Source organism: Sylvia atricapilla, chromosome 3 (assembly GCF_009819655.1).
Source record: "Sylvia atricapilla isolate bSylAtr1 chromosome 3, bSylAtr1.pri, whole genome shotgun sequence".
Lineage (NCBI taxonomy): Eukaryota > Metazoa > Chordata > Aves > Passeriformes > Sylviidae > Sylvia > Sylvia atricapilla.
Genome location: NC_089142.1, coordinates 107,384,065 through 107,411,261, shown reverse-complemented (window position 1 = coordinate 107,411,261; position 27,197 = coordinate 107,384,065). Strand labels below are relative to the sequence as shown.

The following is a 27,197-nucleotide window of genomic DNA, read 5'->3' as shown; positions in this document are numbered from 1 at the left end:
GATTCTTCCAACTCTAATATTACATGAAATCTCAGTGCTGATGCATTTAAGAACATTCTTTTACTAATCGTTTTGGAGACAACTTTTATCCACAGAAGTCTTTAATCTATACTGATCTTTATTATGGTCTACGATTGCTGCAGGCCCAGTAAAGTAATTCCTCTGTCATTTAAGTGGATCAATTCAAATCACACCAACTGCTGTACGGGCAAAGCTTGCTAAGATGATAAAGGATTTCTGAAGAACTTCCTTGGATCCCGTCACTGCAGACAGCAAACTCCAACACTCCCTGAGGGGAGCACTCAGTGAGCTCAGAGGGGCTGTGCAGGTGTAGGTGTGAGCTGCCTCCAAGGGCCTGCAGGAGGAGAGCACTGGCAGCACAAGCTCTTTTGGGGACATGGGGACCTTTCAAATGAAGGACATGACCAGCAGGCAGCCACGTGTGACCCCCCGAGCAGAGGGGCAGAATGGTGGACTAAAGGCTGTAGTGCAGCGCTGAACTTGTCCTCACAGTCCAACGTGGAGCAAAGTGGAGTCCTGCACCCACTCTCAGCTGCAGCGACCACCTCTGAAAACCACATTCCTGCAGGCATGGCTCCTACTTAATTCCAACAAATTTAAAGGACAATAATAGGATGAATGTGAAATTTTTTTTGCCACTTACAGTATTTAGTCTGTGTTCTAGGAGAGGGTTTTTTACTGGCAGCCTCAGTGTTTCTCTAGGATGGCCAGGTCCTGCTGGTAAATCCTGGTGTTGGTGTCTGCAGTCCAGCGTAGACAGACTCTAAATGTACCAGGCTGAACCTGGGGATTGTCATCAAGGACAGATATCTTGGTCACAAAAGGTACTGTGAACAATTTAGTTTCTGGCCATGAGCTGAACTGAAAAACTGAGGAATATCCTGTGTTTTGAGTCAATCTGAAATGATAATGATGCTGGTTTTGATTCTCCAAATGAGGCTCTAGAAAAACAATGTCAAATCAGGCTGGATGAAATGTTTCCACAGCATGGAAGACAACTGTGTGAAAATGAAAGAGCTGCTGATCAGGAACTCTGCTCTTCAGAAGTCAGAACTCAAAACTATAAAGAAGCAGCCAGAAAACTGAAAACGATAAAGAAGAACTGAGAATGTATCAGTTAAAACATCACGGGGAGAGGTGTTTCCTTTAGAATGGAATGGAATAGGATGGAATGGAAGGGAATGGAATAGACTGTTTCAGCTGGAAGGGAGCTACCAACAAATCACTCAGTCCAAGCGCCTGACCAATTCCAGGGCCTGACCAATTTAAAGCCTGTTACTGAATTGTCCAGATCACTTTTAAACACTGACACTATTGTTGAAATCAACTTCACAGGCAGCAAAAGTGCTCTTCTAAAGGAGTTACATAAAACCTATCATTTTCTGAAATCAGACAATCAGAAATACACCCAAAGTGTACTCTGTACAATGCAGAGCATATGAGAACATACTAATCTAGTGACAAATTCTAAAAACCTCTGAGCTGTGTACTTCTTGCACTGATCATACTGTGGCTTAATTCTATTTGTAAGTGAATAAATTCCTGCAAGATTACACAAAATAGCTAACTTGGCTCTTCTCACACCAAGTTAGACATGGACACTAGATGGGCATATTTGTATCATGTCTGTATGGGGGGAACAGAGGGAACTGAAGTAGCACTGCACTACAGACACAGTAAAACAAATAGCACTCAAGGGGGAAGCATGATCCCTTTGAAAGAAAAGCTTCCACTTCAATGTGTGGCAGCATTTTCTTCCAGGAGCACATAGCAGCAAGTGCATTCCTGTTCAGTGATCAATATAAATTGGAGTGGGGCTGTCTTACAGGACAACTGCAAATTGGACAAGAATCACTTGCAGATGAAGATAATCACAGAAGAGCGCGGAAGGGACTCCTGCCTCCAGAGCAGGGCTAACATCGAAATCCAATCAGGCTACAGGGCATTTTCCATCAAATTTTGCCCTCTCCTTTCCAAAGGCTGAGATCCCTCAGTCCCCCCTGGCTGCACATCCACGCTTGGAGGCAAAACGTTTTCCTTCCACCCAGGATGTGCTGTGCTGCCAGCTGCTGCTCCTGCCCTTTTTGGAGACAGCCCCCGCATCCTCTCCCAGCTGAGCAAGCACCACACCAAACGTGCCATTGCAAAACATGCAATTAAGAACCAAGCTCACTTTTCATGATGTGCTTACAAGGAAGGCCCACGAGATGTCAGCAGCCTTCCAGGTCCTGTCTGGCAGAGGCTGTCAAGGAGAAGTAAAACTTTGGGAGGATGAGGAAGAGAGCAGGACATCACTGCTTTGTCCATCGGCTCCCTTGCTTCTGAACAGCTCTTTATTTCTAAATCCCCCTTTTCCTGCTGAGGCCTTTTCCCCCGGTGCAATTCCACATGGGGAGGAGAGGGATGGGGGTTTTCTAATAAAATGTGGGTATTTCTGACTGTTCAAGCACACACAAGGACCCCTCATTCATCTCCTCTTTGAGGTCTTTACCACTCAGCATCACTGTGCACAGTATCCTCCATCTAAGCAAGGATGCAGGTAAATATAGGGAAAAAATGTCACTTTAAACAAGGCATGAATGCCATTGTTGAGAAAAATTTCAAGAGGCCAAACAGGATAGGTAAGAGAAATACTTGCTTTTTCTCTTCTGTCTTCATGCAGAATAAACAAAAGCCTTGATTTTCATGTCAGAGTTATTCAAAGGGCCACAACCAATAACTCATTTTCTGATTTTTTTTCTCTCTTTGTAGAAGAGAGGCTGAAATGCATCACTAGAAACTTTGAAAAGTTTTAAAAAATTAATGCTGACTCACCAGGATTGGGGTCAAGGATTGAGACAAAAGTGAGAAAAGCTAAAATTTTAAGACAAAACATATAGATTCAACCACTGAAATACGAGGATGAAAGACTGGGAGAGAAGCTGACAACCAGAAATTCTCGGCTCTGCAAACCCCACATGCTGCAGAACTCCAGGTGAACTGCCACGGGTTAATGGCACAGTCCATGTGCATCTCAAATTGATGTGCACCTCAGCTCAGGCATGGGGCATCCAGGGGCACTTTGGTGAAGGGATGAAAAGGACAATGTGTCCTCTACCTCGAAGGCAGCCCAGCCCCCAGGGACTGCAGAGGCTCCTGCCATTTTCCTGACAATGCAGCAGGGATGTCTGAGGAGCTCACTCTGCCTTCGCTGGACCCTGACCCCTCTGAGCTAATGCTCAGGGCATGGCAGACACTCGGGGCAGCCAGAGCCCCTCCTCTCCTTACACCGTGCTTCAAGGAAGGAAATGGGGGAGAAATACAGGAAAAGGGAATTCTCCACAGGAGCACAGCTGGATTTACTGCAGAAGAAGGTCGTGTGGAGGTCCCAGCAGACAGAACCTCCACACGACCGTTTCCTTCAAGTCTCTACATATTTAGCCACCAAACACTGACAGCTGCCTCCCCTCCCTTCTCAGGACAAACTCAGCACTGTGTCACTCTCAGCTTGGGACCTTTGACCTTGCTGAGGGTGTGGATGGATGAAACTACCCAAAGCACCAGCAAAAACACAGCAATGGAGGCTGATGCCATGAAGCAGCACAACTTGAAGAATACTGAAGAAGACAGGTATGAAGAATAACTGAAGATAACCCCAGTATGGTATTTTGCAGGAACAAATGGCCATTTTTCCCTCCAGTAACTTGACAGAAAGCGAGGAAGCTCAGCTGTTCCTGCACTAGGAAACATGGGAAGGGATTTTAACAAGTCTTCAGTGCCTCCCTGCTCCCACTGACAGCAGCAGGCATTCAAGAATGTTAATGGCGCATCTTACAAAGCCAATGACGAGCTCTTTTGGCAAAAAATCCCCAGAATAAAGGTTCTGGTGCTTGTTTTCTGGTATTTTGAATGGAGTGGAGATGCATTCACTTAGTTATTGATTCTGAAGCTTTCCAAAAAATCAAAGGTGGTAACAAACTGGAGCTCCTGTGTAGCATAAAGGCAAAAATAAGCCAAGCATACTGTGTGCTGAGAACAAACAGCAAACCACGAGCTCCAGGTACACATGGAACAACTACAAAGTACTGAAGCAAGAGGACCAATAGGCCTGGCATCAGGATGTCAGACTTTATGAAGCCTATTTTAAGTACAGCCAGACACAGACTAATCACATTTTTTAAGCAGGGATGTTTTTCAGTGAAAAATCAGCCTTTTTTCACCCCCTCCTTGTCTCCACACCTCAAACCTACCAAGATCACTGCTGTCTATTTTTCACGAAGTTTCTCCTATGCTATACTTGTGCTTGCACCTGCAAATACACAACCCTCTGCTGGTATCTGGGTCAGCCACACTGAGAAGGGGAATCCCATTATTGTCTCTCGTTGTTTTTGAAATGAATGAATTTGTACAGTCAGCTCAGGTTTGGATTGCAAAGGCTGATATTCCCATGACAAGGCCACTGCCACCCAACGTGCCAAAGCACTATGAGCCTTTCATCCCAGCCAACACTGGGATGAATGTCATCCCAGAGGCAGGGGGATGACATCCCTCAGGATATTTGAGAGCCCAGGGTGCTGCCTCATCATCATCACTGCTGCTGCTGCCTTTGGATAGAGAGGGAGCAGGGAGAGTGTTTATCATTTATTGGTTTTACCCAAAGGGATACACTACTCCCATCAGATCTGCTTTGCAGGGCTCAGAAACGAGCAAACACCACTAACTGAGAAAGCTGCAAAATCTACAGAACCCAAAAAAAGTCTTTCCCTTCCTCTGCTCGGCTCTGGGTGAAGCCTAAAGCAAGCAAACACCAGTTCTGTCTCATAACCAAGGAATGGTGCTGTCAAAGCCTGTCTCTCTGATCTGTGCTGCTCTTCAGTCACGAAGCAGCACCAATTAGGAGGAACACTTCTGCCTTACACCCAAAGACAGTCAATACTGAAGGAATTAAATGAAAAAGAAATTTAGGAGCACATAAGAGCAGAGTTACAGAGCTGCTGTATGACCTGAAACCACAACATGAACGCTCTGGCCAAATGCCTCAGCCTGACTTAATGCTGTGACTCAGGGAACAACTCGAATCTTCTGCTACATGTCAATGCATTAATTGAACTATCAGCTGTTGAGTGGAAAAGAGACAAGTTCCAAACAATACCAAGATCTAGAACTTTTGGTTCTTATCTTTATGGTAGTACAAGTGCATTTTAACCTACAGTTCTCAGTGAAGTTATGAAATCCTCAGTGCCAACTACCCTTTAAACACTAGAAGTACTCTGCAAGTGCACATATTGAACATCAGTCTAAATTAAATGTTTAAGCTGGACTAGTTTAGCAACATTAAATATACTAAATTTTAAAGTGACTGCAATTCAGCTTCTCTCTGTAAGTTAAGCCGTATCAAAACAAAGCATGTTATAATTCTTAACAAATGTGTAGTAAGGGGTACCTTGCAACAGAGTTAAAAGCCAGTTCTCAGTTGATAGTCAGTGCCTTGTAGTTGCTGTTAAAAACTTTCTAGCACTGTTATGGAGGCCCATTTCAACTAGCTGAGTCTCAGAGAGGGAAAGAAACAGGGTGATAAAGGCACAATTTCTTGAATCCTTCAGTCCTTAACCCCATTTTGTCACCTCTCTATACCTTGGGCATGCAATCAGCTGCAGTCCGGGTAATCTTCCAAATTCACATTTTCTACCTGCACAGAAGCTCCTTCCTGGAGTGGTGTCTGCAGCTCAGTCCCATGAGGGTACCAGGCTGCAGGCATCCTGCCCTGGGACACACATTCTGGGAAGATGCTGTGGATGCAAGAGGCATCAAGGACCACAATGGCCTGAGGCTACACTGGAAGAATGAACTTGGATTGGGAGCCACATTTTGGCTCCTGGCCCCAGCCCTTCCCTGGCACAGGACAGTTTAGTTGAAGAGTACATCCCTGGCATATGCACATTTGTAGACTCAATACACGGACAGAAAAGCAAGATTTTACAATTTCTTGGAAAGAACCGACAATGATTTTCTCTGCTTCAAACTGTGGCAATTTCCCATTTGGGGCTTGATCCTTCACCGTGTATTATTTCAGTGGGACATGAACCCAGCTCTGCACATGTCCATCTGCACGCCAAGACCCAGAGGCATATATCTTTATAAAGCTGAGAAAAGTAATTCAATTTAAAACTTTTAAGCTTAGGGATTATAGCTCCAGAACTGTAGGAGAGAGAGGGTATTTCTGTAAGATAATAAACTCCTTTTTTCTTTTTCCTCATTTTAAAACATCTTCATGTATTCATGTCAAAACATCCAGAGATATTTTTGGTGTTAAGAAGGGCTGTGGAACAAAGTTGCTCTCTTTCACCAGCAGGAAAAAGATTACCTACCTTTTTCCTCATTATTCTGGGCCACTATTATCAGCAAGGACATTTTATTACAGCAAAAAAATAAGAATACCTTGGTTTTATCCCCATTGTCCTATAGCAACACCCAGTAGACCTGATCAGCAAGTGATGAGTGCCCTTCCGGAGCAGGCAGCAAATGTAATTTAGAAAAGAGCACTTAGCAAATATAACTACAGGGCCCATGCTCTCAGGATTATCTGATTTTCCCTTGCTGCAGAAAAATCCACATGAAAATGAAATCCTCAATGTATTCTTCAGCTGCATGGCAGGGAGAGGTTATGTGGCTGGCTAACACCATCACACAGGGGCGATTCACTTGGATGTCAGGATGTACAATCCCAGAGAAACTGCACAATCAGGGTCAATTGGTCTATACCAGAATCCTGAGCCTGGAATCCTGATGGTTCCCTGTCCAATGCTGCTCTACCCTCTGAGCCAAGTTTTCTTCCCAGGTGTCCAGCCTCCCAAGCCACGACCTGGGGCTGTTTCCCCTCGTTCTCCTACCCAGTGAGGAGCTCAGCCTCATCACCACGTCCTGTCCTACCCCTGCAGGCAGCGGCGGGTGGCAATGAGATCCCTCCCTGAGCTCCCTGCCCGGCTGAACAAGCAATTTAATTTCTTTCCTTTGGCGTAGTTTTCCCTCTCTCCCTTGCTCCAAACTGCCTTTGCCTAAAGCACTGTTCTTAATTAATTATCAAAGAGCTTTATGCTGCAAAGGAGCAGCGTTTTGGGCCTCCACTGGGACTTGTGGCTTTTCTTCTTGCAGCCCAGGAGCGCGATGGCTCGGCCAGACCCGTGACTCACGCTCTTCTGAGACACTCCCACCAGTGTTACACATTTTATACACAGAATTCCTTTTCTCCCTGCAGCTCTGCCGTTAGATGTTGGGATTTGCAGCTCCCTCCCGGCCGTGCCTGCCTCCCAGGACAGCTGGTATGTAACACCCACACGCTGCTGGCATTGCTTCGTTAAGGTGCCAGGCGATTAAAGGCAGGTTGGGGGACCCCAGGGGACTCAGCACTGTACCTTCATAGGAGCCAGCTGGATGGGAGTGATGCATGAGGGATCCACCATGGGCTTGGGCCGGTTGGCCGTGTCTGCCAGCAAACTGTGCCACTGCTGGGGCAGCCCGTGAACTTCTGCTCCCGGTGGTCGAAGCCAGTGTGGACCCGGTGCTCAAAGTTGGAGGGCCCGGAAATTTCCAGCCTTTTCTTCTTTTTTCCCGAACATGGTGAAAGATCTGGAGAAGTCGGAGGGAAACAGGAAAGAAAAGAAAGGAAAGACACAAGTTTACACTCTGTTGTAACCCTCAGTCACTCTGTCTGCTTCACAGGGAATTTCAGCAGATGTCATTAGCCAGCTACCTCTGTGAACTCCACACACTGAGATCTATGCGAGGCAAGCACTTATCTGACCTTTCTGAGAGAAGATTTTAAGAAATTAATGCAAAATTACATATGTTCATAATGCCTAATGAAACAAGGAAACTCCCAAGAAAGAAAGCTCCAGGGGGTACTTTGTACTCCCGTCTCTGCTCATGCTGTAAGTTGCACCCCATGGAAACTCCAAGCTTAGGGCAATGCCAGCAGCACTGGATGGCTTTGCTCCGAGGGCAGCACTTGGGATAAGTGGTGAGCTGTGTCCTGATACAAGGGGGAGCAAATGCAGGCACAGCTTTGCATCCTAAATACATACCCCAGATCCTGGAGCAAAGACAACCCATCCCAGATGAAAGCCTGGCTCTGCCGTGGTCAGATCTAGTTCTCACACAGCAGCACTCAAAGGGGAATTATTACTGTGCCATTTCAGCAATGAAACAGAGAGCTCAGATCTAATTCTAGCCTGGTCCAAGGGCCTTCACCTGCATTTGTGAAGGATCTTGCTTAAAAAAAGCATCAGGTATCAGCTATTACAAATATCATGACCTGACTTCTCCAGGAGAGAAAGGATCTGCCGTGAGAGCCACATGCCCAAAGCACCTGGTTTTACACCCAGATGAGCAGAGGTCCCCAGCTCCTGGACAGCAGACTTGGGTGGGATCCATTACACCATGGCCCTACTCCTTTTAAGGTCCAGGAAAGAGCATCAGCTCTTTTGGTTCCTGTGCAGGTGGTGTGGAGAAGAGAGAGGAGTCCTTCCAATCCTATACAAGCAAGGAGCTGGAGGCTGTTGGAGGAAATGTGACCTTCACAGCTTCTCCATCACTGGATCGACCTGGGTTGGCCTGGTAAAGCTAATTGTTACAGCTCTTGCCCTACACAAAGTGAAATGTTTTAGTCAATTTTTATGGTTATTCCCTGATAAGACTGAGTTGATTTGCTTTCCTCCTGTCTGTTTTGGCCTTCCTAAGAAACGTGGAGAAGGCAGCAGGAGGGCTTCAGAGCACACAAGGGAACAAAGGCTAATAGATCAGATAATGGTGATAAATCAGCTTCTCGAGCTGGGGAAAGAGAGGTTTCATTGGCACAGTGGAAGGAGGCATGAGCTGCAAACTGAGAGAGATAAAGGTATTTGCTCCTTCTATTGGTATAGGAAATAGCCAGTACACTTGCAACCCGCATTAACCCTTGAGGTTGGTGGGTCCCACCTTAAAACGAAGTGCAGCCTAACAATTCTATTGAAGCAAGTTCAGAACTGACTTTCTGGAGGACTCCAGAAACCTGCTGTGCAAGGCAAGGATAAATTCCTGGTCCAAGGGAGACAGAGAGAGGTCTTGTTGCTTTCCAGTGACAGACTGTCCTGTCCTGGAAAAGTTCTCTCTCTACTCTCTGAGTCTCAGAATAGTCCTCCACCTTGCTCTCTGGGCCATTTCAAGCAGGGCTGGCTAAGCACTTGAGCAGCATCTGTCTGAAATAGCAGCAGAATGAGGAGGCTGGCAGCTGTATAAAACCTCTTCTATCACAGAAGAGGTGATAGAAGAGGTTTTACACAGCTGCCAGCCTGTAAAGCACCTGTAAAGGTGCTGCCCTGACTTTCATTCAGGAGGTGGAGAGGAGAAGCTCAGAGAAGAAAATACAGTTGTGTTACTGCTGCAGCTAAGAAAAGATGTGGTGATAAATCAGGTATTTATTCCACCCTCATTGGCCTTTACTAGTTTATCTAAAGATCAAGTCCATTATTTGAAAATTGATTGCTGCCTGCTTTCTAAGTCCCCCCTGTGTATTTGTAGGCAATTGTCTCCTTTGTGCATATTTCTTTTAGACAGAGCAGACTTGCTCCTGCTGGCCTCTCTTCATAGATCTCATCTTTCACACACCTCTCTCTGGCTTTCTACCCTACTCTGAACTTCTCAAAATCTCCTGCTCTTTTGACAGACTCTCTCTAGCACTGTTATTCTGGGTATCTTCCTCACCTTCCTCTCCCAAAACCTCTTACAATCACTTTGATATGTGGCTTTTTTCTTTTGCCAGCATCATAATTGTTTTATTTTCCTTTGGTGCGTTTGGGTACCTTGTGGCACTCCCAGACACACCTTCAAAGCCATCATGGCTGGTCTCTGTTCAGAGATGATCCATTTTCCAGGCTCAAACAGGACAGGCAGATCAGGGAGTAGCTCCCAACCAGGGTTCATCCACAGGGCTCCACAAATCGCAGCCGGCTGCAGATCAATGGCACTGCATTGATTTCATTCACCCTCAGGGATGGGAATCCATGAGACTATTGCAGTAACATTTGAAACCATCAGCTCTAGACGTGTATTTTTTCCTCTGATCAATGCCAGGGTTTCCCGCAGGACTTGCATCCCAACGCAGCTGCTGGATGCTTGAAGTCCTCCAGAGCTCCAAACAACATCGGATAACTAAAAGCACATCAGCTGGCACAGTGCTTTTTAAAATGAACAGCACATTCACTCAGCAAGATCCCAGCCAGCAAGTTACCTCCATTTCTCTGCAAAGCCTAGCCAACCTCCCCTCGGCACAGTCCCTCCAATGAGGGACAGCAGCCACAGCAGTCACAAGGAAGCTTCATTTCCCCTTAATTCCCCCAAAGAATGGAAATGATGCTGCCTGTTTCCCTCAGCTGTCTGAGGATGAGGGTTTGAGGCAGCCAGGTCTGTGAAACCTTCTGCTCAGGGCTTGTAAGTGTCCTGATTCAGTCCCCACTGATCTGCTTGGTCCTCATACCTCAACAAAGGAGAGATGATTTAATTTTTCCTATAGCTCTATTGATATGATGCAAGAAACAAAGGACTTTTTTTAATCAGGTGAGGAAGCAGAGAACATCTCCAGTACATGAATACACATTCTCCAAGACACCTAAAACCATTTTACGAATAACCCAAGTGCTCTGAAGAGAAATGGTGGAGCTTTCCAGGATGCTGGATAATGTGTGTGTAGCAGGAAACTTATGAAATTTGTATCAGGAGCACAAAATGTATGAGATTCATCCCGGCACTTATTCATTCACACAAAACAGCAATCCTCTCACTGTCATTAAGAACTCCTAATTTCCTAATGGGATTACTTCAGAAAACATCCCACAGCCAACAGGGCAGCCTTTATCAGAGGCACAGGGAGGTGGGAGGCTGCAGGGCAGCTCTGCAGAGCTGCCTCTGTGCCATCCCCACACCAGAGCACTCACCCTTAACTTAATTCTTCCCGACAGCTTCCAGCGTAGCCCTGATTGTGCCAGGGCTCTCAGCAAATGCCACCTCTCTGCGCAGCTCCTCCCGTGCTCACCCCCACAGAAGGAGAGGAAATGAGAGGTATTGTATTTGTAATTTGTTGCTATTTTGGTGGGATGAGCACAGGCAGGATGTCTGCCCTCTCTTTGCATGTGCTTTGCCACGGGACAGTCTGGTTGATTCCAATGGCACACGGCACAAGGTGACACTTGACACAAGGGGGCTGGGGGAGCCTGTGCTAACAACAGCTGCTATTGATGGCAGCGGGCTTGGCTTTGGGGGGGAACAGGAGTCATCCCTGCAGTGCTTCAGGGGGGCATTTCTACACAGAAACTTGACTTGCTCTTATGCTGAAATGATGCAGCACGTTAATTCTGTGCTTGTAAACGTGAGGTCTAGAGAAGGCAGTCCTTCAGTGACAGCAAACAATGAATTCAGTACGCAGGACGGCAGGACACCTAAAGCAAGTCTGCTCTTACATGGGAGAGCCAGGAGCTGAGCCTGTTCAGATCCAGGCTGCCATGCCAAGGGCTCCTCAACCCACAGCCCAAACATGGCACAAGAGTCAGAGATATCAGAGTTCCTTAACCAAAGCCATGATGGAAAAATGTGGACATGACACTTACTAGAGGAAAACACAGTACTGGGGGAAAAAATCTGACTATTGCACCACCTCTTCTCCTGAGTAACCCACAGCAGTGCTGGTCCTGAGCAATGGGGAAGAACAGGGACAGTGGGAGAAATGTGTGAGCTGTGCTCTGTAGATAGTCGCCCAAACCCTTCTGTAATTGCAGTATTTGTCTTATTCTTTGTCTCTGCCCAGGAAAGGAGCAGAGCCAGCTCTGCTGGTGCCAGCTGAGGAGCTGTAACACAGCTCCACCCAGCTGCTGCAGGCACCAGGTAATGCTGAGAGGGTGCTATCAGGAGCAATCACCGCTTTTGCTCTTAATGCTGTTTACTGTAGTGCCTAACAAATCGAATTACATGCTAATCAGCACACTCTGCCTGCTACATCTATGCCAGACTTGGCTCCTTTGCATTGCACTCCTTTCTACACACAGAAATAATTCACTGAGCATCACAGTGCCATGGGCTCCCAGGCTGGCCCAAATTTCAGCCACGTCCTTCACGGACAGATCAGATCCCCAGAGAGGAAATTTCCTGAGATGATGCCCATGCAAGGTGTGCGATGTGGACCAGCAAAGAAATCCACTGTCAGCTACTGCACCCTCAATTGTGCTGCCTCCCAGTCACTCATGAAGGGGTTTTTCCAGCAAGAAGCACCCTCCAGTCGCACACTGGAGCAAGAGGGTGGCAGTACTATCCTGGATGCCAGGAGAGCCATTCAGAGTCTCCCAGTGTTCTGTGCTCAGGACAGGATTTCCAGCAACAGCTTGCCCACAAAAAGTTAAAGCCCTGCCAGCTCCCACCCCATTGCTCACACAGAGAGCACAGGCTTGCTCACTCTCAAAAGTTTGGCCCTATCCTGAGGTTTCCATGAGTTGTCCCTCTTCTGTGTGTGAGATCAGGGGACACTCCGAGATGACAAACTGAAAAACTGAAAGCCCAGATTTATGTTACTGCCCTCAAAGAACAATTTTTTTGCATTTACAGCAAGTTAGATCCAAAGCAGTAGAAATAAAACAAAATAAAAGGATTACTTCAATCCTAAGGTTAATGGTATTCTGTATCTTTTATCATATCCTAAGAGTATTTCTGTCAACCAACAAAATAAGAGAGAACTTTGTTCAATTCTGACCCATTTTCTGTTCCAAATAAAAAAGTAGGAGCCAATTTTTGCTCCCCCTCCAAATAGTTGCTCTTTTAAAAGACTACAAAAGTTGGAAAGATCCTTTCATGTCTTGTAATCTTGAAAACTACCAGAGAGTCCCAAGTGCATCCCTTAAGCAGTGACAACAGCCCTTGCCATCCCGTATGTCCCCAGATAACCCTGAGCAAAGGTCTGTGAAATTCTGCCACACATAAAAACATACAATAACCTTATAAAGTTAGTACCCAGAATAATGAAGTGAGATGGGAATTTTTATGTTAGAATGACTCTGTACTATAGCTATGTAAGCTCTATTTTTTTTTTTTTTGGTATTTCAGCAGCCAGATAAAGTGTCTCAGGAAATCTTGTGTGTTCACCATGACCCTGAGCCATCCCTTGGCAAGCCTCAAGGGTTTCCTACACACACCTCACTGCTGGCTGGGCTGAAAACATTCCCTTAGGAGGGGCTCTGCTTTCACTGTCTGCCTCAGCCCAGCACCGTGTTTGCTTTTAAACAACCAGCAATTAGTTCATTTTCAGTTAGGAAGTGCACACTGTGTTAAGCCTGGGAGCCTGTATTTCCTGCAGGGATTCCCTGTGGTTCCTCAGCTGAGCAAGCAGCAGCAGAGCCCTTTCCCCTTACAGATGGGCATGTTATTAGCATGTAAAAATTGCCTTCCTGCACGCTAAGTATGGTCTGGGTGCCCAAAGCGGGGGGCAGCAGCAAGGGCTGTGAAAAGGTCCCATGAAAAGGCACATTTTCTCCCAAGTCAGCCACACAGCCAAAAAGCCTGGTTACAGGCAGGAGCGTTAATAAAATGCTTCATTTTTAACAAACCTGACAGACACACAGATTGCAAAACGGGGAGATGGGTGCAGGTCGCTTTCTTTTGATAATTTTTACTTACTAATAATAGTTTTCTGTAACACAAGGACTTCAATTATTCCCCTCCAGAGCAACCCAAATGCAGTAATACATCATTAGCTTTGGCGGCTTCTGTTCCCCCGCTCTGATTAATTGTAACCTTTCCCGATATTTGATCGTAAATGAGAGAGTATGAATTGAGAAGCACAAATTAAATTAATGTGTCAAGGCAGCCTGCAGAGCCAGTGCTCCAGACAAATGTGAGCTGGGCTGAAACTCAATCTCCAGGAGAAAGCAAATGTCTGGGATGGACTGATGGCAGCACAAATCGCTGAGAGATCCTCTGTGAGTGAGAGGTAAAAATGAGGTTGGTTCTCCTTCAGCTCACACTGGTCCAAGTTCCTGCTCCTGAGGCAAGTGGAAGGAGACCAACACGTTATCTGTGTATCTATACACCCAATATATATTTAATAGATTATCTGTATTTAATAAAACTATTAAAAATGAGGAAAACTGTTTGGGCTTTTTTTTCTTTAAGAAGGAACAGCAACAGCAATAGTTTTGTGTTTCCTTTTTATTTAAGGATGGTTTTGAGCTTCTTGGTATGGACCCCCTGCTGCTGGCTGCAATCAGAGCATGAGCTTCTTATGCAAAAAGAAAAAAGAAGCATGCCCCTGACTGCAGGCTTACGTTTTAAAGAAGAATTTATCTCTATTTTTAACTGAAAATACAGAGAGCACTACCCTGTTTTTCAGGAGATAAAACCAGAAGCTATACCTGGAAAAGCAGAGTGAGCTGAATGAGAAGACAATAAAGTTCATGGAAAGACTCTTAAAAACCACACTGGTTTCAGGTCAGTCCTGACATGCTACTGTGACAAAAGGAGAAATCCTGTTTGACTTTCCACATATAATATTCCTAAATACTTTCCTAACCCCCAGAGTATCACTCTGGATGGATGGGATGGAGACAAATGGGAGACACCCAAGAAGCAGGGGACAGCTGCCTGCAGAGCACCTCAAACCAGAGGTAGGTGAGTCCCGTGGTCATGTCTTGTATTTATTATTTAAGTCACTGCTGTTACCTAGAGGGAGATCTCATTACTTCCTTAGATGCAAGGTTTTTGTTTTGCCATGGGGATGGACAACACGCAGGTCAACACTAGGTTGGTTCACCTGTCTAATGAGGGACCCCATTTCCCATGATCCCTGCTCCTCCCTCTGCTCCTAATTATGATTTGAGCATTTTGATTTGGGAACAATAAAATAATACCTTGGAAAATGTTCTCACATAGTCCACTAATGATTTTAAACACTGACCCTCTGGCAGCAACAAAAAGGACTTACAATTCCTGAGTAAACAAAGTCAGCTCACATTTGGAGTCTTTTACCATTCTGCTAAGCTCTTCTGTACACAAATAATGTACTGACAGAAATTAATCACCTGTGACCACATAGTTTTTTCCTGACTATTCTTACAGTTCAATGAAAATACAGAAGTATCATTTTCAGTGCGTGCTTATGTGAGCTTTAAAATGAAAAGCTTGATGATCAACAGGTTTCAACTTGTTATCATGGATTTTCAAGGTGTCTGGTATTTTTTTTTGAGATGGGACAGACTTCTAAGTCTTTTAATCACTATTAAAACCCATGTCTTAATCATGGAAAGACATGTACTTATGGACTAGACCAACAAAAATGCCTCTTTGCCAAAGCCCCTCATTTACCCTGTGGCATTCTGCTCATTTCAACCTCAGGTCAAATCAGCCAATTTCTCAGTGTTTCTATGTCACTGCACAACATAATAAAAGTACATTTAAACAATTACGAAGAGTCCAGGACTTGTCATTGTCCACGATTCTTTTCAATCCCACAATACCTTGTTTATGGTTGAAAATGCCTTCATTTGTCACAGCATAGCAGTGTGTCTCTTGATAGCTGGCCCATGAGACATATCTAACAGAAATGCACAACAGAACAAAAGACAGGGAAAAATAATAACAAAAGCCAATGTATGCTTCCAGAGAAATAGTAAAAGCTGGTACAGAGTGGCCAAACTAGGATTGATGTACTCCAGGGAACAATGCTCATTCTTCTTATTGAAAGCTACTCTTGTACGAGGACTCATTTCCACACACTGACTGACATGTGCTTTCCTAATTTAGAAGTCTTGTGATTCCCAGTGGATTTTAATGCTCAGTAATTTTCAGCTGAGTAGCTTAAACGCATATATTGTAGTCAGTCACTCTCTATTATCTCATACACATGCACACATAAATAGCAACGTGGAGACGGAGGTTCGTGCAGGGAATTAGTCTGCAACAGCTCTGGGCAGATTAAAGAGGAAACCCCCCCTCAGCCCCCCGAGCCCCTGGAGGTAACTCAAATAATTTCTATCCCTAGCAAGTGAAAAGATTCCAGATTTGCAGAAGCAAATAGTCCTCTGGGTGCTCAGCTTGAGATAATTAATGGTATTAACTTTGTAGGAAATGCTGGACATCCACAGGGAGAGGGGATTAAATAAGGCACCCATTAAATGAGACACCCTGAGTCTCAAGTTACTGCTGGGACTTCCATTGTAAATTATTTTTTTCTGAGTTGATATTAGCACTATTTTAAGACAGTTCTATACTGTTCTATATTAAATGATGCAGGTACTCCATTTCTATGTTTTTAATTAGGAAAAAAAACCCAGTAAAGGAAATACTATCAAGAATGAAAGGGATGATACATCAGTAGAGAAGACAAAGTGAGCACAGAGGTCAGACAAACCTGCAGGAAATATCAAAACAGACAGTGAAACTGTAATTCTGAGTATTAGAAAATATGGACATTCCTATAGGTTGGGGTAACTGTAGGATAAGAACTGCAAGGATATGCAATTCTGTATTTATCCAAAGACTTAGCAAAGTGCTTGAAAAACAGTTGGAAAATTGTTCTTATCAACTGAGCACCAAGTTACACCTTTTTTGCATTTTGGGCCACATCCACCATGGTGTCTGCTGGGCAAAGCCTCAGCAAAAGAGATGGACTGGCACCGACTTGTAGCACAGCAAAGGGGACACTAAAATGTCTTGGGTTCGCATGTAAAGCTTTAGTTTAACTTTCTGAAACTGAGTTTTCTCCCCAGCACTTGATGACAGCTGCAAAACTGGCATTACAAACACATAGAATCACAGAGTCAAAGCTGGAAGAGATCCTCAAAACCATCGAGTCCAACCAACGCTTTCAGAGATGGTGACTCTACCACCTCCCCGGGCAACTTATTCCAATGCCTGACCACTCCTTCAGTGAAAACATTTTTTCAAGTATCTAATCTGGACACATCCCCAGGTACAACTTAAGTCCTTGTGTCCTTTCAGCTGAGATAAGGCAGAAGAGACCAACCCCACCTCACTACAAACTCCTCCTGGGTAGCTGTAGGAGCAGTAACATCCTCCCAGCCGTGCCAGCTCCCCCAGCCACTCCTCCTAGGACACGTTTTCCAGAGCCTTCCCCAGCGATGTCCTTCCTCAAGTGAGGGGCCCTTAACTGCACACAGCACTTGAGGTGCAGCATTTTCAGTGTGATCTCAGCAGTGACCAAAGCATGGCAGGCTGCAGTAGGGCTTCTCTCCAGTTCCCAGCCAGGACTTCTCACAGGACTGCAGAGTTTCTCCCAAGTGCCTGCAACTACTGCGGATGCATTCCGATTATCTTGAGAAAACACCTTTTACTTGAAAACAAAAGGAGGCAAAATGTTTTCTTGGTCTAGAAACCAGAGCTGGATGTATCCATGAACAGACCAAACTGCATCGAGGAGGGGCTGCAGGGGGGTGCCTGCGCCAGCAGAGATGACTCTACAGCCCCCAGAGGTGTCACAGTGACAAGTGTGAAAGGGACAGGAGGGGGACACGCCTGTGACAGCACCGCATACCACTGGAACAAGGTAATCACATTGAGGCTCTGGAGTCGACCTCCTGCTACAACTCCTCACTGCTGTGTTTGCATTCAACACACTTCATTTCCCTACAATAATATTCACTGCATTTCTTATTTTACTTCTAAAACACTACAGGCTGTGCTGGCTCTGAGGAATCGCTCTATTATTATAACATTTGTAGGAAAAGGTTGCTTTCCAATGAATGATCAACAGCAACAGATGCTTCATTATTCATCTATTATTAATGGCAAACCTCTCGTAAGAATATCTTTAGGATGAAACACAGGATCTGACCTGTGCTGGCCAAGAAATGGTGCAAAATCTGTTTATTTGGTATGTCACAATACCTTCAAAATTCAAACAAACAGATCTATAGATAAACGTATCCACAGCAAGTGCCTGCAAGATGAAAATCACGCCTGTTATTATCACTGCAGGTTCCCTGCCTTTCTATCTGGTTTTCCTCTGCATCGCTGTGACTGAAGGGAAGCTATTTCCGCAGTCTACAATAAATCACAAATGTGTAGAGTCTACCTTAAATTTTTATTCCTTACATATTTTGTCTTTTTCTTCCCCACTCTGCATTGGGCAGGAAAGCTGGTCTGAAAGTCAATTCTTATCCTATTATCTATTGAGTTGCTGTCAGGCCAAACTCTGTTTCCACATTAAAAATGAGAACTGATCCCTTAAAGGGTTTCCAGAGCTTACTGTTTATTACCATCTTCAGAAAGTTTACCATAAGCTCTTTACACAGAACATGGAATGTCTATAAAGAGATGTCTGCTCAGTCCTCCTCCCTCTGGATAATCCCCAACGATCAATAACCGCATCTGAGGAATTCCTCAACACAGATTTTTTTTTCCAGAGCCAAGCCATGCAGACTTTGTGTTTTGCCACCTCCAGACAGCAGTCTGGAAATGATGGGCCTCACCTGCACTCCGACTGGGAGGCAAGGGAGATTCTTTATGCCTTATCTCTGAGGCTGATGTGGAAGTCTTCAGACCAGCCACAGAAAAGCAAACATAAAGTACACTAAACTGAATGAAAGAACCCACACATTTTAATCTTAGTGCAAATCCAGAAAGACGAATGCTACTGTGAGGTTTTCATTGTTTTCCAGCTTTTAAATGTGAAAAATTGAAATTTTTTTTTGGCTGCAGGAAGGTTTTGAGCAACTGGAGAGGCTACTGCATCTCAGATGGCCACCACTGCCACATTCCAAGAGATGTTGCTGCTCCAGGGGGTGGCTCCCATCCCTTCCTTCCAAGGAAGGATGCACACATGTGATTTACTGCATTTTGCTGGGTACATCCATACCCTGTTTCAGGGAAGGGCCTCTCCAGGCCCTCTCCAGGGATGAGAAGCTTCATCTAAAATGGTCCAAAAGGGCACTTCCAGCCTCTCAGAAAAAAACAACACAAACCCAAACAAACAACAAGAAAAAAAGGAAAAGAGTTTGCCAAGTAAGTGAGCAGCTAAGATGACTCCCAGAAATCTTGCTCTGGAAACACCATGAGAAGCTGCCATGTGACTGTGTGTATGAGCTGATTCAGCTCCCAAACTTTTAGACGATTATGTTAAAAAGCCACTTGTCTCCCAGAAGAAACACTTCTACTGGAACAGCATGGCATGATCCCTCCCCAGTCTGCACTGACTGATTTTACAGCAGCTCTCAAGGCTGTCTCATTGGGAAAACACCATCATGACAAGGAGTCTGTGAGAGAAGGAAAGATCTTCTGCAAGTACTTTCTGATAAATCTTATTTACTACTGAGGGTGAGATGCTGAGGCTGCACAGAGGTGAAGAAGTTGGCCATCATCTCTCAGCTCATGGATCCCCAAGGCTCCCATCTTGCTTGGTGAAATGGTGCCAGTGACCTATCATACTCTAACCCCTCTGTTTATATTTAAATACACATATTTATATTTTAATTTAGCATATTTAGATCTGAGATTGCAGGTCCTCCTTAAAGGCTCAGTATCAAAAATACACCGTCAATTAGAAGATGATACTTAACAGAAAAGGACATCTCTGCATGCTGACTCTGATTGCATTCACTGCTGTTTCCAGAGGCAGGGAGATTCATTAATTCATTCATTCCCCACTTCGTTACGGAATGACTCCAACAAAGCTGCTGATACAACTGGGAAATCAAAAGATGAGCCAGGAAAGTGACTGCAAAAAAATGCATTAAGGGAACATGTGTGCTTATGTCAAGTGGCGGGGCCAGAGTCAGCACTTCAGGAAAAAGGGACTGCAGAGACATTGGCTGAGAGGGAAATGGAATGGGCAGAAAGAGTTTGGACCCTAAAGGAAATATTTTCTTACCAGAAAAAAAAAGGTAGTTTCTGTTCTAATGAAATACGCTGTCCTACAAAATCTCTCATTTAATTCTCACTGTTTCCCTCTTGTTCTTTAATAGGGAATAATGTAAAACTCAAAAGCTATTTAAGATATAGGTAACCCCCCAAAACGTCAATTTTCACAAGTTTTGGCCATAAGACTCAAAAAATACCCTGGAATTTTCTGTTTCAGCTGATCTGAAAATTGCGTGTGCATCTGAGATGACTTACTGTTTGCTTCACGAGGCAATAGAAAGGTTTCAGAAAGGTGACTTTAGGACAGCCATGAGACTCAAACTGTTAGAGACACCACAAGTGGACGACCAGAACATCTTTCTGCACTCCACCCCTGTAATTCAGTCTCTGCACTCCTTGCATCTGCACCCTGTGCACCCATCCCCATGTAACTGTGCCCAGCCTCAAGCTCAGCCATACTGACAACCCTGGCTTTCTAAATTATTTCTGCCTTCTTCAGGATAAAGGCAGGAAGATGTCCTGAACTGCTTTTAAAATGATTATGCAAAGCACAGTGGGCTGCATAATACCTTTTTCAATATAAAGCTCCCTTTTAGTACTCTGACAGCAATCAGCTGTGTTATTAGAACTATTCTTTCTCCTCGTATCACTCAGGCTGAATGTTTTAAATGGAAATAACATCATCTTGTCCCCCCGTGTTTCTTACTTGTGGCATGTCCTTGCAAGTAACCAACGCTCAGGATGCCAAAAGCTGAAGGCTCAGCTCGCCCACGTAAGAGATGTGATATGAATAAATCAGTGTAAAGTCCATGTGAGCTCCTTCTCTCTCACTAGCAGGGGCTCAGGCCGGAAAAGCTGGATGTGCACTGGAGCTGCCATGCAGCCTTTAGCTACCCATGGTACATCAGTTCATTCAGGATATGGGTTCACTTTTTTGGAATATCAAATATGCAGCTGGGTATCTACAGAGAAATGAAAAAACCCCACGCATATTTGCTAGGGTGGCATGACACTTCTTTGATAGGGTTTGACTTTACTAGAAAGGAGTTTCAAAACTCAAAGGAAGTTCCAGAATGCTAAGAGCTCTGTCATGTCACTCTTAGCCTGGTTAGGGTAAATCTCACTCCTGAGCACCTGGATCCCAAATCACACCTAGAGCACAGCTGGGTACTCGTCACTGTGCTTTCTGTACCTCCCCAAAACTCATCTGCAGAGCTCATCTCCCTTTTCCCCACTGCAGAGCTGTGTCATCTCAGTCTTGGGCTTTCTGGATCATTTGGGTCTTGATGCAACTGCTGTTGGCTTCAGTGGGAAGACCCAAGAAACAGCCACTTTCTTCTGTTTCCTTCTACTGAAAATGGGAAGAATTGGAAAAATAACCCTCTGTGGTGGCAGCACATGCAAGAGCAGGGGAGGGGGGACACAGCAGACGTTATTTAAGGAAGCCAACTTCCTTCTCACTTTCTTTAGAGCAGAGGCAAGAGGAGATGTCACTTCCCTCCCTCTCCTTTGCTGCCACTATCTCTCATTTCCCAACGGAAACCAAAGTTCCCCTTCATCAATATTTTCCTAAGCCATGATTTTGTAAAGCTGGAAAAAGACTGAGCTTCACATTATCTGGTCTGAATCCAGCAAGGCTTACGCTCATCAGAAAAGGAATCAAAGTTTCCAACTTGGTAAACCTCTGAGCCAATATTTGTAAATAAACTCTAATTTAATTACCAATATATGTGTTTTTCAGCTGTCCAACTCTGAGAGAGCACAATCCCACTGGGATGAAGCAATCACACTGTTTAACATGCAAAATCACTGCTCGTCTACCAGCTTATTAATAGGTAGTTTTCTAATTCAGAGGAAAAAGCAAAGAAGGGCAATAATCTGAACACGAGCATCTGAAATGCTCCACTGAGCTCTGCTCCAGCAAACATAAGAAAAGACTTTTTTCTCTTTTCCCCCCTCCAATGACAGCTTTCCAGTGCCGCTGGCATCCATCACATGTGCAGAGGCAAATGCTTCCACACTTGGTAATAATCAGAGCAAGGGAATTATGGATTGGGTTTTTTTCCTCTTGGCTAAAGGCATACTTCAATCTGAAAAGCTGGAAGGGAACTCAGTAGTAGCTTCCTTCTCCATTTCCACTTTCCAAGCAGAGCCAGGATTCCCTGCAGATCTTCCACATCACCCGTTTTTCCTGGGCTCTCAGTTTTGCCATGCTTCAGCTCCATGTGCTGGGCTGGGGCTGGCTCCCAAAGGACTAATTCCATCAGCTCCTGCCTGTCCTTGCCACACCACTCCTTCCTTACCTACTGATGCAAAATAACATCCCAAACTTCATCCCAAACCCATCTTCATTGCCAACTCTGGCCCTACCTACACAGTCACCTCGGGTTATCAAAACCACATTTATCCCACTCCCCTTTTTTGACTTGCAATGTTTGCTGCAAAATAATACAAGACCTAAGAACTGTCCTCAACAGAAAACTCCTCATGGGAGCAGATAAAAGGATTTTCCATAATGTAATCATGAACTGAAATCAATAAATACATAGCAAGGCAGTACAGAGGCAAGCTTGGGCATTGCAAGGATTAGCTAGGAAATTTATATAAACTATGGTTATGAGGACAGAGGAAAGAGCAAGTACAAACATAAAAGACAACCAGAATAGAATATTAATAAATGATTAACATGGCAGGTTTTAGGACAAGTGTTACACACTCTGTATCTCTATAAAATCAGCTTTTTCAAATCTAAGACATTAAGGCTTAATCAGAGTACATTGTTTTACAGATGAGATATCACCAGTCAGTTAAATTGCAGGAATGGAAGTGGGGGTTTAATTCAAGCTTCTCTAGGGAGGAGATTTGTTTGAAAGAGGTCAATTAAGCCTTCCACTCCAGTTAATCCCTTCTGTTTATTTTAAAAAATCTGGAATAAGGAAAAAAAAAATTACAATAGGCCAGCAAAGCAAATTTTTCCTATAGATGCACCAAAACAAAAACCTGCAGGTCATGTTGCTTTCAGCTGGGAGAAACACAGGCAGAAATTGCAATCAGTCTGCATTTCATATGAATGCATCACATGGAGATGATTCAGACCAAATTATTCTCCAAATTAGCTTTATGAAACACTCTCCTCCAAGGAAGGCAGCAGTGCTTGAATTGGTTTTGGTAGAAGTTAAAATATTAACCTACAAGTCTCGTTTGGAATGAGTCTCTGTGGGGAAGAACAGAGGGCACAAGAGAATGGACCCTCAAAGAAACAGTTTCCATTATTTTGCATTTTCCTTTAGCAGTCAGCAGCTGCCCCCAGCCCCTTTTCCCCACAGCCCTCAAGCTGTTAATGGCACTATTTACATATATTTCCCTTAAGCTTCTGAGTCACCACTGGTCATTTAGGTCGATATATTTGTTTTTTCTGCTCTCCTGAATATTGATGGGTTTCAATCTTTCCCCCCTCTTTCTCTGGTCCTACTGTCACTCCTTTCTGGGCTTCCCACAGCAAAGCAGCAAATGCCAGGCAAGCCCCACACTGTGCTGCCCATCTGCTTCCCTCTGCCGCCTTCCTCCTCGCCCCGTGATCCATCCGCTCCGCGCTGCGCCTCATCTTTGTGGAAAGCCCTTCTGTATGTTAAACACTACCCAGCCTGCTGAATCGGAGAAAAAAGCGGAATTATCCCCTGCCAGAGCCAGCACTGTAGAGCTTTGTTTCCCCGGTGCTTTTTGACCAGCACCAAGGTCTTTTTTGCTGGGCAGGTGAGGAGCCACCATCATGCTGTGACATCCCCCGAACAGCAAAAGCATCAATTTCCATTTCCTTGTCGAGACATCAGTTGCATGGACAGGTGCTCCCAGCACTGAGGAAAAAGCCCTGGGGCATGTGCCTGTTACAAGGATGCAAGGAATACAGAATCCCTATAGAGAAACCAGCAGAGGCCAACAGGGTGGGAGGGAAGAGGGGCCTGAAGTGGGAAATGCAGGAGCGGTGAGGACAGGGCAGGAGGCACAAACACAGGAATCATGTTGGGTTTCTCCGGGGAGACAGAAAAATCGATGTGAGTGGCTCCTAGTGGAGGGGAGGCTGAGCCAGAGGGGACAGATGCAATACAAAACTGAGCAAGGGAGGAGAGGCCAGGTGAGGAGGAGTTGAGTCAGTCCTGTAGCTTTTCCTTGATTGAGTATCAAAGAGGAAATGCAGCCCCGGCAGCTCCTAAAGGGCTGGGAGGAGGCTCTGATCAGCCATCAGTGAAGTGAAGGTAGCACAATTACTGTGGCAGCTGCTGCAGGTCCGCCCTCCTGGGTCTGCCTCTGTATTTCTCCCAGCACCCTGATCACACAGAACTCAGTTAATTAGACACAGACCTGTCAGCTCCCCTCACAAATTCATAAAACTCCTTTGGGCTCAGCTCTTTACCCCTCACTCTTTTCTCATGGAAGCAAGACTTCATGAGATCAGTAACACCCCATCTCCATCCATGGCCTCAGGAACATCTCATTTATGCAGGAGCCATTTAAGGGGTTCACTTTCTGGTAAAGAACTTCCACTCCATTACATTGTCCCGTGCCTTCCATTAAAAGGAAAAATCTGCTTTCACAGCTGCCTCCATGGAAACAGCAGCTCTGTGGTGCTGGCAATGCTTCAGGCTCGATGGGCTTGGTTCAAACGTGGAAATCTGCATTTCTTGATTGCAGAGTGCCAGGATCCCAGAGCCCAGCCAGGTCTGCTCTGGCTTGTTGGACAGCACCAGTGAAGTTCCTGCGGGTCAGATCTCACACCTGGCAACATCAGTGCAAGCCTACTGCTAGGGGAATGCTTGGGACAGCGGAGGAGTAGGCAATGCTTTTAACTCACACACGTCATTACCCCTGGCAGTGCTGATGTGGATCCTGGACTACTGAAGTAACTCATGGAGATGGAGGTAAGTGCTCAGCTTCCCTCCTGTAATGAGCTTTGAGACCAAATGCCCAGCAAACGTAAATTAAAACAAAATTCCTCCAATTCCCAATTTGAAAAACTTGCTTCCCCTTTGTGCTCTGCTAGACAGGGCCCCCCCATACCCTGGTGCATCCCCCCAGCAAGGTCACAGCCAGCGGCAAACCACAGCAAATCCACTGCCCTCCTGGGCTCCAAAGGAGGATAAATTACTCCTCTGGCCCCTTCAATCCCCTAATCTGAAGCTTTCAGACTATCAAAGAGGATGTGCAGCAGCTGCACAACAGAGCGCAGGTAGAGAAGAGAGAATTTGCCCTCTGGCTTGGGAAAATTGGTCCCTGTGTAATAAAACACATAACTCTTCTGTAATCATTTGTTCAGCTCCATAATTCCCAGGGCATGAATCAGGCTGTGAGGAAGAGCAGCTCTGAAGGAATCTCTGCAGAAGGGAAAAAACCCAAACCTCTGTGACCACCTCCAGCGTGAGGGCCCGTGGCTGGGGAGCTGTGCCAGAGGCCAGTCCAGCAGCCCGGCGGCTCCACTCCCACGGCTGCCTGACTTCAAAGGAGCTGCTCAGTCACTGCTCTATAAATACCAGCAGAATGGGGCTCAGGGGCAGCTTGTGGTGAGTATTAGGGAAATGCAAAATTCAACAATCCCTAATTGCCCTCCAGTCAACAGTACCTGCTTAAATTACTGTTATTACGGCAAAGATATTGAAACTGCTAACATAAACACAACTGATGGTTGCAGATGCTGTAGCTTTCCACCAGCAAACATTTTACTTGCTGCTAAATATTACCCCTCATTGAGAGGGGTACTGACAAGAACACCCATGGTAGCCAATACCCAGTGACCAGGGGATTTGCAGGAGGGTGCCCTGCAAGCAAGGATGGAGCTGGTGAAGGAGAAAAAACTCATGAAGGAAAGGCTGAGAAGGGAATTCACCCATTCTGCTAGGAATGATTAAAAACAGTTACAGAAAAGATGTGAAGAGAGACCAAAAGAAACATCCAACCATGTGTCATATGAAAACTGAAATATGTCTTTTTAACAAAAAGGATGTGGCATATTTGTCAAAAATACTGTTTTGGAGAACATGAAAAACAGCTGGGGCGGAAGAAGCAGGCCCAGATCTTTGCAAGGTCTTATTCAAGGCAGGAATTTAACAGAACATCTTTAGGAGTATCCTCACCGCCACCTCTAAACACATTTCAGCGTCCCCCCAGTGCCTCCTCCAAACACTGAGATGTGCACACAGACCTGGGCCAGCACAACTCAGGTTTTTCTTTCCTTCTCTGTCCATCCTTCCCAGGTTTGTTGCTCAGAATCCCAGACCCAGGAATGGTGATGAATCCCTCCTTGCTGCCAAAGCCAGCGGAAAGAGGAGGTATTCTGCTGGAGAGCAGAACCACACCCAGGGGACCCCGAGGTGTTGGCCAGCAGGAGGTTCAAGACCCGTCTCCATCCCCATCCCATCCTGTGCTGAGCATCAGGAGCCCTCTGTATCCTGCAGGATGAGACCCCATGGATTAGTCCTTGGCATCCTGCCTTGGGGAGTTATGCAGATGAATTCAGTCCCATCAGCAACAATAAATTCAATGAGCAATGGTATTTCCACACACAGGGAGAAACTCCGAACGCGTGGTAAAAACACCACTTGTGCAGACAAGGAAAAGATCTTGAGTCGACACAATGCCTTACACATCACTGAAGCTCAAGTAACTGCAAAATCTGGCCCAGAATACCTTTTACTTGGTTATGCGCTGGTAGTGCAGATGATTTTTAAATACATTTCTAAACCAGACATCTTAACACCACCGACCCCCGCTCCACTTAAGGAATTATGCTGATGTAACTCTTCTGAGGGGCTTTGTCTGAATTTCATTTAATGGATGTCAAAGAGCCAAAATCATCCCACTTACTACAAAACCTGCAGGTTCTGCTCCTGGGGAGGAGCTGCATCTGTGGCACATCCCATGCGGTCCTACCCCAGAGGACTCGGTGCCTACGTGGAAAAGGCAGAGCAGGGAAACACTGAGGACCACGAGCCTGGGCTTGATTTCAGGCCTTTGAGACCCCTTCCTTTCTCATGTGAGCATTTCCACAGGAAATCATAAACCCAGGGGTGGAGATGAAGATCATGTCTGATGCTGAGGGGGGCTTAAGCCCTGATGCTACACACACAGGCATAACTTTATTCCAGCTATTTGATCTTACACGGGTTAATGAAGCCATTCCTGTGCTCAAAGCAAAGCAAGTAGCAAAGTTTGCAGGACCAAAGTCTAGTTTTCTTCCCTGAGGCAAAGAGTTGCTTATTTTGCCATTGGTTTTCTTGGAAAAGTAATCATTTTTTTGGAGCTGCCCTTTGCCGCAGGTTCTA

At 45.3% G+C, this 27,197-nt stretch overlaps 1 protein-coding gene across 1 annotated transcript in view; it reads right to left on the bottom strand.

Moving 5' to 3' along the window:
- PAK5 (p21 (RAC1) activated kinase 5) overlaps positions 1 to 27,197 on the bottom strand; it is a 96,676-nt gene that overhangs the window by 31,738 nt on the left and 37,741 nt on the right. The window contains 2 exon segments of the mRNA XM_066314457.1: positions 7,413 to 7,513; positions 7,516 to 7,626. Of these exon segments, the coding sequence (XP_066170554.1) occupies positions 7,413 to 7,513; positions 7,516 to 7,626 (212 nt within the window).